Below are 12,176 nucleotides of genomic sequence, written 5' to 3'. Positions count from 1 at the left end.
TTTACATTTGAGTCTTACATTTAACATGTATATTTAACATTTACATTTAATATTTATATATAGACATACCATTTATATTTACATATGATAAGCAATTTTGAACATAATCTACACAGCAAAAAAATCTGATGATCCACAACACCATTGACTTCCAGCTAAATGTCAGAAAATCGCACTAAATGTTGAAAAAGTGGCAAGCACAAAAATGTTTAGGACCTTTACAAACAGCGCCCCATAGACCTCCTCTATTTTTGTTAATGGTGGGACATCAACAATCTGCCCCAATTTTGATGACGTAGTTTTTTAATTGGAAATATTTAAAGCAGTGTTTTGGAGCTATTTGATGTTTTTTACATAATTGGTCGAAAGTGAGCAACACACCATCTAGATAAAGATCATTAATGATCTAAATCCTCCATCATTTTTACCAGGTGAAAACTTTTCATTGCCGCATAATAGAGTTGAACTGCGAGAGTGCTGGAGGATCACCCACATGTTTGCGTGCAGCATGACAAACTATAATTGGGTTTTTCAAAAAAGGGTTCTTTGTGTGTTTTTTTGTGCTTGAGGAACAGACTGAGGTTACTGCAGAGAGTGCCGCTGTTCCACAGGCTGCATTTGTGCAAAGGCTGAGGCTGTTGCTCCAGCAGAGGACTCTGGGATAACACCTATCCTTACTTCTGGGTCTCCAAAACCTTGCAGATGCTCCGTTTACGTTAGGTGGAGCTAATGACAGTGGACCCCCCCTAGGCCTGGCCGTGGGCCCAAACCTGCTCCAGCTTCTGCTACTGCTGCCATGGTCCCTACAGACTTTGATATCAGTAAATACATTAAGCTTGTGCCACCTTTTAGAGAATCTGAGGTAGAGTCTTATTTTGTTGCTTTTGAACGTCTAGCTGAAAAAATGATTTGGCCTAGAGACATGTGGGCTCTTCTTTTGCAGTGTAACCTTGTTGGTAAAGCCAATGAGGTAGATACTGCCTTGGCAATTGAACAGTCACTGGACTATGATGCTCTGAAAACTGCAGTCCTTAGAACCTTTGAATTAGTTCCTGAGGCCTATCGTCAAAAGTTACGCAGTCATGTGAAAACAGCCCAACAAACTTTTGTTGAATTTGCCAGAGAAAAGAGGGTTTTCAGAGAAGTGGTGCTTAGCTACAGTACACACATTGCAAGCTTTGAGCAGCTGAGAGAGTTACATGCCATGTTGCTGTTGGATTTTAAAAATTGTTTACCAGAAAATGTTGTTCATTTGAATGAACAGAAGGTTACCTCTTTGTCTGATGCGGCAGTGCTGGCAGATGAATTTTTGTTGATGCACTGCACCAGTTTTGCTTCTTCTATGCATCAGGACAGGACTCAGACCTCAGAAAATTTAGTGAGAAACACCCCCAGAGTGTTTCCACACCCTAGTAAAGCTGGTGGAGGTATGAGCCGTATCATAATCCCTAAAAAGTCAGATAAGCTTGTATGTTTCTACTGCCTTGATCCAAGTCACCTTATCACCGACTGCAAAGCATAGAAGCAAAGGAACCCTAATGCGAAGGCCAAGCCCTCTGTATGTTCCTGATAGTCACCCCTCCATGTTTGAGTTCACTATATATGAGCAGTGGTGTGGTTTCTCTCTCTCTCAAGAGTCTGAGTGTGAGCGGATTTCAATACTGCAAGACACAGGTGCAGATGTGTTGATCTATGGCATTATGTTTGGTTGTGTTAGAGTACCCTTGCACATTGTGTATCTGAAATGTAACTTGGTTTGCAGAGATGTCAAATTGGGTGTTCGCAAACAGTTACCAGTAGAGGGCATAACTGTTATTTTGGGGAATGATCTTGCTTGTGGTAAGGTGTTCCCACCTCCTATTGTGTCTGACAGTCCATCTACTGCAAGTGTTCCAAACTGCATTTTGCAATGTCTATATTTTGATGTCAAATTAGAAACTTCACGTAAATCTGACATATTTAATCATATTTAAGATTAAGATGAGTTTAATGCCAAAACAAATATATAATAAATAATTTATTTGCCATGAATTAAGTCTATGATATTGAATGAAATGTGTGACCATGACCCAGTCAGTGAAAGTGTGTTCCCTACCCCTAGACCCCAGGATTAAGGAGATAAATGTGGAACACTGGCGAGATGCAATATTTGCACGGGAGTTGGAGACAACAGGACACCGGTTCCACCTGACCAAGCACCTGGAAAGGACCCAAGTAACGGGGGTTGAGCTTATGACACACTGGGAGCCAGAGGTTTCACTGGCCTGGCCGGAATGTAGGACCTGGCCGTTGTCGCCGGTCTGCCTGTGTCATAACTGATTGCTGTGCATGGAGCGGGGAAGCATGAGAAGGACACATAAGAGTGAGGAATATGGGATTTACTGGGGAAAAGGAATGGGCAGCAGTACACAATCAGATGTACAAACTTCAATGACAGACCTAGGGAAACGTACTTGAACACGGACTGAAATACACAGGACAAATCAACAGGAAACAGCTGCTCACAATAGGGGTTGCACACATGGTTAATGAGGGGGCGTGGCACATACGAGGATCATAAGAGCAGGTCATGACAGAACCCCCCCCTCCCCCCCCCCCCCCCCTTCAGGGGAGGCAACGGACGACATGAGACCTGGAAGACAAAAGCAAAACCATTAACAGGAGACAGGGAACAGGAGAGACACACAAAACAGGCACAAGGGCACAACCCAGGACAAAATCCAACACAGAACAGAAACGCCAGCAAACAAACCAGAAAGGGAGACACCGGGAAAACAGCAACGAGAGGAATGAAAGGGCCAAGAGTGAACATGAGAGGCATAGAGGGATGCGGAGGTAGGTGGAGGAACAGACGTAGGAGGCAAAGAGGGAGCACCAGAGGAGGCAAGAAGGGAGTCAGAGGGGAACCCGGTGAAGGCAAGGAAGGAGGGGAAACCAAATTAGACAAAGGCGCCATCCACAGACGTGGGGGGGACCAGTAGGCGACCGAAGGGTCGAAACGGGGGCGGCAGCGGAGGTGGTGCCGGGACCTTAGGTGGAGCAGCGGGCGGAGGTGGCACCAGGGCCTTGGACAGCGCATTAGCCTTCAGGACTATCGAGGGAGTCTGCTCTGTCCTTAACTGGAGCAGCCTCCGCAGGTTCTCTGCCAATTGGTCCAGCTCGCGTTGTGAGGAAGTCGGGGTGAAGGTTGCAAACCCCTTTTGAAGCTGTGCACACAGCTGGCCAGCCTCCGGGGAGTCCTGCACTGCTGTATCCTCCAGTAGCTTCCAAAAAAGACCCTGGAGGGTGAAGAACATCTCAGCCAGAGACGTAGCAGTGGGCGGACGAGCCTCCGGCTTCCATCAACATCACTGGAATGCATTAATCTGGGTGTTTTCATTATTTTAGCAGTCTTAGAGGGCACCAGACACTGCCAACCCCTCCCGCACTCACAGTCTCCTTAGCACCAAGAAGATGCCAACAGCACCTGAGGACATTGCGGACGAACGCATGCCTCCCTGCCTAGATGACGGCCCCAGTACTTTGCTTACCCATGCAATGCTTTTAATTTCAGCTCATTTTCCCTTTTGTTTTTATTCCTCTGGGCTTGCCATAGTTCTCTCTTTTTCCCCCCCCCACCAGCCCCCCTCTGTGGAGGACTGCTTTATTTCTATTCATTTATTTATTTTTATGTATTTCCTCAAGAGAAGGAGAGAGAGAGAGAGGGGGAAAGAAGGAAGAAAACGGAGAAGGGAGATAGAGGGAGAGGGAGGGAAAAGAGAAAAAACAACAGATAATCTGCTTCATTACCTGCTGAAGAGAGAAAACAATAACCACCATCTGTACGAATCACAGTGAACATAGTTCTGTCTAAGCACTAAGGGCATGTTGAACTTCAATGAGGCCTATATGGCTTTAAGCCTTTCCCATGTCTATTTATGGAGGGAGGGACATATTTAAACTATTAAATGGCAGGGAGGCACCTTAGCCAGGCGCGGCTTAACCCCGCCCCCCTTATCATGTTTGGGCATTCCAGATAAGTCACATTAAAAGCTTTTGCTTTGGCAAGACCACGGAGCTTTACCCTTTCATGCTTGAAGAAAAAATGCGATTTACAAACAATGTACAAACATAATTTTTGAAGCGGATTTTTCATATTAGTACTAGTGCCCTCTTGGAAATGGAGAATGAAAAATTAACATTTGTGATTTGCTGAAGAATTAATGATGGTATTTTTCTCATAAGATTAATCACTGGAAAGGCAATCAGAACCAGGTAAACTGCAGTAAGTGCGATATTCTTCAGTGTAAACAGAAAAAATGAACATTGTCGTGTTGTTTGACTTTAGTATGAAATATATATGTATTATATTTATACAAATATCATATATGTGAAATTTCACATAATATCACATATGTCATATGTACAAAATGTATACCTGTAACATTCTGAAAAAGTCAGAAGAGGACTAAAACAAATTAAAAATATTTATGGTTGAATGGTTCGCTAACATTGCACTGAGAAATGTAATCTGCTCATTCTTTCCACAGCAAGCTCTCCAGAATCACAGGTGCAATAGCACTTTTATAGCTCTCTTGGAAAAATTATGGACATCAAAAACAGGATGGTGTTAGCAGCTCAGGGATAGCAGAGTGTGGATTTTTGTACGAGTTTCCCGTGGTGCAAGAAAATCTCTATTCTTGCAAAAGAAGTTCTGGATTCTGGAGTACCTCAAATGCGAATTTGGAATCAGTCACTGACACAGACACCCCAAAAGACACAGAGGTACACGACGAGGAAGTACCAGATAAAACCAAAATTACCAGTTTAAAAGCTGACCAGTATTTAGCAAACATGACTCAGTTGAATAGCCTTGGTGAGTGCAAACTTCAGCTGAGAATCATTGAGACTTTGCAATGCACAGAACTGGGGGACTTCAAGGGCATTCGGGCTGATATACCTGTACATAAAGAAAGACTGAAACACCCCCACAAAGGTACCACTGCAGAGCTATGCGAAGAGGCATTGAGCCGTAATGACCAGGTTTCAGAAGAACCCTCTGTCACCTTCTCATTTCCTGATGGGTATTCTGATACCATACATGGTGATGTTCTCACATGTTCCAAAGTCCATGACTGTACTACTGCTCTGATCCCAGAATGGATGCTTACTTCAGATTCCAACACAGGAGACTTGACTTCCAACTTTAACAAAACAGATGGCACATGTTTAGAATATGTATCATGTGAAGCAACAGCATCCAGTAATTGCACACTTATCAACCAGTCATGTGATCTAACAAATATAATTCCTGATGTGACGGCAGCAGCCTCCCTTAACCAGAAGGTTGGATCTGGTAGTTATTTAGAGGAAAGACCTATGATAGGTGCAGGAAGTGGAAGAGACAGCCTTAATAAAAACAAATCTACAGCTACACCTCTAGGACTTGAAAGCCAAACAGACATGGCCTCCAAAACTGAAATTGATAAAGACTTGTCCCTAGCCGTTCCTGGGTTGGAGACTCTGTCTCCTGTAAGTCCTATACAGAAATCCTTACCACCAGCTACCTTATCCAATGGACTTCGGACCCAGACAGAGAGGGCACTGGTGAAGGGGAGAGAGAAGAGTCCTGAGATGAAACAGGAAAATCTCAGATGGAAAAAACCAATTGGAATTAATTCCTCAAAAAAGCTTAGGAGAGGTTGGGAGCCCAGAGCACAATTAGAGCCCAAGGGTCGCTTTCTAGAACAGCTCATCCAACTCTTCAGCCTGGATGAAAAGAGAAACATGGAAAAAGAACATGATGATAATAAGCTTGAAAAGGGAATTACGGAAGAGGACAGGAAGTCTGCTGTCAGGCCAGAGGACAGCCAGAAGGCCACGAGTGAGGCACTTGATGCCTTCAAAACATTCTTTACCCCCAAAGAGCTAAAAGTGGACAGTGCAGATCGTATGGGTCTAGAAGCAATGAGGAAGAAGATGAAAGCTGACATGGAGAAGCTGAAGTCCTTCTTTGAGAAACCATATGGCAGGACTGTTGCAGCTTCAGATACAAAAGTATGTCTTATCAGTGATTTCTTGTTTATATTGTCTTGCTTCCACAAGCATGATTATTTTTTCTGTTGTTAACTTTGTTTTTCACCAACTGAAGCAGCCCGAACACCTGGCACACTGGTATTAAGAAAATAATATAATATTTAATTAAATATAATACGATTCTATAATTATTGTATTGTGTTTAGGGGGACACGCATGTTGTCTCGAGGGCACTGCCCCTCCCCCCACCAGAACCTGTGTCTTATTACATTTTTTATTATGATTATATATTAGGGGTGTAACAATACAGTCTACTCATGATTCAGTTCAATAGACGATTCAGGGCTCACAATTGGATACACTCACAACATAATTAACAAAATGAATGTGAAAATAAACTAGGATTTCACATTTTTTATTTAATTCTTTTTAAGCATGTACTTTTTATTTTAAAAAAACTGTTTTCAAATCATTTTTTTCTTGTAGCGTTTTTCTTACAAAATGCAAAGGCAAAATTTTTAAGCAAAATTGAGATAATGCCTATTCCTCCCTCTTTCATTAACATTCATGAATGATATAATGCCACGGTGCATTGTTACACCTTTGCAATGTGTATCAGCATATTTTTCGTGAAATATCGTGCCACAGTGCACTGTTATACCCCTATCATTTGTAGTACTTTCTTGTATGAAAATGTTACTGTCTTACTAAAAATGTATAGAACTTAAATGTGTCAATAATATGCCAGACTGTAGCCACAAAGCTGCTACTCAGCGTCATTTGAAGTAAGAATATACTCATACGGAACTACTTCTGAATGCTAGCTGGAATTGATCATTAAAATGTTTATATTGTCACATGACATTATAACTTGCTTTACCTGGTTTTCATCATCAGTCTCTGGCCACCTCCTCCAGGGAACAGAGCATGCCTGGGCGGCTGCAAACTGTGTGGCCCCCAGTCAGGTCACAGGATAATGATGTGAGGCTGGGCCTTAGATACACTGAAGCAGGTGAGCAGAGCTTGATAAAGTCAAATTGCCCAATGCAAATATTTGCTGGTATTTCTGGTTTACCATGAACAAAGAACATTAAACTTCTCCACCCAGCATATGGGTTTAACAGAACAGAAACTACCTCCAAAAGTTTCATATGAAATTGAAAAATTAAATTAAATTAAATCTAATTAAATTAAATTCTCATGCAGTAGTGATTGTTGGTGTTCATGTGTCAGAGACATACCTGGGAAATCTAACAATACGATATCAGAATACAAGCAAGCAAATTAATTTCTCTGATAGTGTAATCTTAATTATCCACAAAGCAATGTATTTACACAGGCTACAGCATAGGAGTGACCCTTACTCTGATAGTGGCAAGCATTTCTTAAATTTATGAATCACAAAAAGAGCACGTTTACAATTTATAGGAGAGCATCCACTCTGCATGGAAATCAATCAGTTAATTTTATATAAGATGTACCCGTATTCTTGATTCTCAAATAAACAAGTTTTATTTTAGATATTGCAAATGAAGTTTAAAATTGTAGTCTAACTGTGAAGTCCTTTTCAGTTGTACATATAAAAAGGTGGGCAAAATTGTACACACAACTAGGCTCTTCTGTTGTCTGGGATCAGAGTTTGAGTCTCCACTCTGGCTCTGCTTGTGTGTTTTCATGTTCTCCCCATGAATTGGAGTTGCTAGGTTGTCCTGGAGAGTGAATGTGTGTCAGTGGTGTGTGTGTGTGTGTGTGTGTGTGTGTGTGTGTGTGTGTGTGTGTGTGTGTGTGTGTGTATGTGTTTGTGATGAGAAATGATGTGGCGCCTCATTCTGGGTTATTTTCTGTCTTGCATCGGTTGTGTCTTGGAAATGCTCCCGACCCCCCACAACCCAGCATAGAACAAGTGGGTACAGAAAACTGGATGGATGGATGATGGATGAATTTGAGAATTCCTGCGATCACTACTATGTTATAAACTATGAATTTATCTATATTATTATTATTATCCATCCATCCATTTTTGTGCCACCCCATTATTATTATTATTATTATTGTTATTATTATTATTATTATTATTATTATTATTTTATTGTTTTTTTTTTTTGCTTACCCAGAACATCAGACTGCCCTTTTACAGCTGAAGAGAGAGTGTAAGGAAGAAATGGAACAGCTGAGAGTGAGTCCCTTATACACTCCAATCTGCTATGGACTTATTATAGATTCTGCATTGCATTTAGTTCTGCTTTGAAAAAAGCGTAACAGCTATATTTAAAATACATTAACAAATACTGAAGAAAATGTACTTAAGGGAAAAAAGGAAGCAGACAAAATTGTATTTTATAGTTTATTTGTGATTGTTTGGCACTCATTGTAATGCACAGTACAACTTATACAGACTGCATTTGGTATGTAATCAGAAACAGTAACACCTCCTGTCCCCTAGGGAGGTAAGCCTTTTGCCACGTTTGCAACCCCAATAAACAGAGTGAGTGTTTACTGGCTCAAATGAAAGTCTGGCATCTGGAGGTCAGTGGCCTGTACTACGCAGTGGGGTTGCTAGCTTATTGTTATTTAACTTGTCAGATTTAAGGTACCACAGTTGAAATGCACTTCATATTCGTTCGCTTACATTTTGCCCAGACTACCTTAAATCCGACGAGTTACCCCGAGAAGCCAGTAACCCCACTTCATAGTACAGGCCTCTGCTTAGCTCTCATCAGAGTGGTTTGTTACAGCATTATAGTGAACTTGTTCATTCTGTTGGTACTTGGTTGTTGAAACGTTTTAAAGGCTTTTGTTGTATTTGGATAGTTTGACTTGGAACTTAGCCATCTCTTCTATTTGACTCTCCCTGCCGTCCCCGGGAGGTTGGGCTCCCCCTTTGAGTCTGGTCCCTCCCAATGTCTCTTCCTTCTTGGGAGTTTTTCCTTGCCACTGTCGCCTATGGCTTACTCACTGGGGGCATTAGGTGGGGATACTGTAAAGCGCTTTGAGACAATGAAACGTTGTGATAATGCGCTATACAAAAATAAATTTGTTTATTTGTGTTTGTATTTATATTTTCTTTGAATGCTTGTGTGTACAGGTTATTGTAGCTTCTAATACTTTCATTCTTTAAGTGTAGGTTAAAAACACATTTGTTTATTGTTGCTTATTGGGATACTATCGTTAGCAATTTCCTCTAGGTAGTGTTAACTGAAGGGCATGTGACATTAGACATATTTATGTCCTTCATAGTACTGTACATAATAAAACTGTGGCAAAATAAATTGATATTCTAGACTTTTCTGTCATTGTGATGGCTATGCGGCCTAAGTCTATCAGCCTCTACCAGCCTCACTACCTTGTCCTGTTTTGTTTTTTCCTTTTCTCTTGTTTTCCCTCTAATTGCTTGCAGGTAGAGTTGTGCAGGTACCAATCACAGGTGTGGCCTGTTGACTGATTAAGGGCTGCTAAGAAGGAAGACAAAAGAGCCTTGGGAAAGTAGGATAAATGAGGGGTGTGGTCTGATATTGTGTTGCTTGCTACTCATGAATTGACTTCCTTTTGCCGCCTACTGATTTTGCATTATAATTTTGTGTTGCCAATTACTACGGACCTCTTTGTAACTTGCAATATTTAATCAACACATTCTAGTTAAAAAGATACTTGACATGGTCTCCTTTCTATGTCCCTTCTACTCTGAGCCAAGTGGATGAAACATATGGGGGCTAATCCATTTGAATTTGGCATTGTGATATGTAAGCCTTTGGTTTGTAGTGAATTGTAAGAAATTGTTGGTTACCTGTAGAGTAGTTGTATAGTCTACCCATTGTGATTCAAAACGTGCTAACTGGTATCGCTTGTGTAGTGGGCCGCAAAATTTTGGAGCACAGCGTTTCTCTGTATTAGATCACTTTTGCGCTTGGGATTAGATTTTGAGAAGTCTAATGAAGTATACTTTTAGCAACAAAACACTAAGTTGGAAACACAAGACAGGGAGAAAAATCATTTGTTGGAGTTGGAGAGACTTGTAGGCCGAGAGCAGGAAAGGGAATTACAGCTCACCAGGCTTAGGTTAGAAGGTAAGATTTCCTCTAGTAGTATTATAAATCAATTAAGTCAGCAGTCAGGCTTTTGTGGCATGATAAAGTTTCTTCCAAAGTTCAATGAAGGAGACCCAATGTGTTTTCCTCTTTGTTTGAAAATCTAGCAGCTGTCTAGAATTTGATTTATGAATAGAACATTGTTGTTGTAAGCTGATTTAGCAGGTAAAGCTCAGGAGACATTTCTTGCACTGCCACCTTCAGAGCGAAGGGTTATGTTAAGAAGGCAGCTTTAAAATGTTATGAATTAATACCTGAGGCATACAGACAACATTTTCAGAACTAGAGAAAGACTGATAAACAGACCCACAGTGAGATGGCTAGAGAGCTTACTTGATTTTTCCATCGATGGTGTACAGCAGAAGGTGTGAGGACTTTTGAGGCATTGTGTGATTTAGTAGTTTTGGAGCAATTTTAAAAACATTTTGCCTGAACGAATTGCCATGTATGTCAATGAGCATAAAGTCAAGACAGGGGCTGAAGCTGCAGTCTTGGCGGATGGGTTTATATTGACGCACAAATGTCACATCAGGGAAAACATTCTCCACTCTTTGGATATAGAGAACATTGTCATGGTCACTTTAAGGTTGATCCTTCAGTTATAGTAGGTTTGAGGGTAATAAGGTCAATTTGGAGAATAAGTGCCACTACTGTGTCACGGAGAACCATTGTAAAAATGAATACTCAGTATTGACTGCTCCTACAGTAACAAGACTAAATCCGTAGGAAGGTTTAGAAGCTCAGTGAAGGGGTTTGATCCAGAGCAGCCTATGGACCGTAATGTAAAGTCTTGTGAATTAGGAAATATAGATCTTTCAGATGTGGTAGTTTATACTCCGTTTATCACTGAGGGCTTTGTCTCTCTGGTGGGGAAAATGATCTGAAAGTCCCTGTTAAGGTTTTGTGGGATATTGGGGCCTCAGTCATCAGTAATCTGTTCTGCCTTTCTCTTCATTTTCGGATACTGGGAGGTTGTTTTTAATTTGTGGTATCGAGCTTCAACCACTTTCAGTGCCACTGCACAAAATTGAGCTGCAATCAGGTCATGGGGGGAGGTGGTGTGTGGAGTGTGGCCATCTCTGCCAGTGGAGGGGTTACATGTCATACTTGGTAATAATTTGGTCGGAGAGCATGTGTGGCCTGAAGGGTCACTCCTTCTGTGGTTAGGGCCGTGGTTGTGCCATTTGTGGAGCCTGACAGATCTGCACACGGTTTGCCAGATCTTATGTGCTCAAAAACAGTGCTTCTGCCTGAACTGCCAAATACTCTGTCTTAAGCTGAGATTGTTGATGCCCAGAGGCTAGACTGTAGTTTCAATGAATTGTTTGTTGTGGCAGTAGTTGCCGCATGCACACTGTGATGGTGCAGATCCAGTAGTGCAGGTGGTAATGCCTGATAAATACTGTAACTTGGTTTTAACAGCTTCTCATGGTGATGTAGCTGGACATGTTGGGGTGAAGAAAACTTATTGGCTGTTATAGCCCTTTTATTAGCCAAGAATGCAAAGAGAAGTGGCAAAGTTTGTCATGTCAAATTGCTAAGAAACCAAATACCACGATTAAACCTGCACCTCTCCAGCCAATTCCATCTGTGGGTAAGCCTTTTGAAGACCTGATTATTGACTGTAGGTCCATTACTTTCATCAAAGTCAGGCACCGCCATGTGTCAGACTACACTCTATCCAACTGGCTATGTGCTAAGAACCATTACAACAAAGTTGATTGTGAAAGCACTCACAGAGTTTGTTTCCATATTTGGTATTCCTAAAGTGATCCAGAGTGATACAGGATTAAATTTCACATTTTGTTCTTTTTGCCGAGGTGTTTGAGCAGCTGCACATTTAAACATAAGCTTAGTGCTTATCATGCTTTGGAGCGTTTTCATGCTACACTTAAAATCCTTGCTGCACAATTATTATGTACAGTTGTATAGAGATTGGGAAGAGACACTACCATGGTTGCTGCTGGTTAAGTCATCGGATTCTGGCATTGGATTGTCCATCTGATTGCAGCCGTTTTGTGTCCTGGTGCTCCCTGGAACCTGCGTACACTTAGCTGAGGCCCGTCGTCGCCCCCC

At 41.5% G+C, this 12,176-nt stretch overlaps 1 protein-coding gene across 1 annotated transcript in view; it reads left to right on the top strand.

Moving 5' to 3' along the window:
* Window positions 1-5,442: 5,442 nt before the first annotated feature.
* LOC125723823 (formin-like) overlaps window positions 5,443-12,176 on the top strand; it is a 43,319-nt gene continuing 36,585 nt past the window's right edge. The window contains exons 1-3 of the mRNA XM_049000621.1: window positions 5,443-6,036; window positions 6,913-7,027; window positions 8,130-8,191. Of these exons, the coding sequence (XP_048856578.1) occupies window positions 5,443-6,036; window positions 6,913-7,027; window positions 8,130-8,191 (771 nt within the window). The remainder of the gene's footprint in view (window positions 6,037-6,912; window positions 7,028-8,129; window positions 8,192-12,176) is intronic.

Source organism: Brienomyrus brachyistius, unplaced genomic scaffold, assembly GCF_023856365.1.
Source record: "Brienomyrus brachyistius isolate T26 unplaced genomic scaffold, BBRACH_0.4 scaffold51, whole genome shotgun sequence".
NCBI lineage: Eukaryota > Metazoa > Chordata > Actinopteri > Osteoglossiformes > Mormyridae > Brienomyrus > Brienomyrus brachyistius.
Note: the sequence above shows the minus strand (reverse complement) of the source record. Positions and strands in the feature narration are given on the sequence as shown.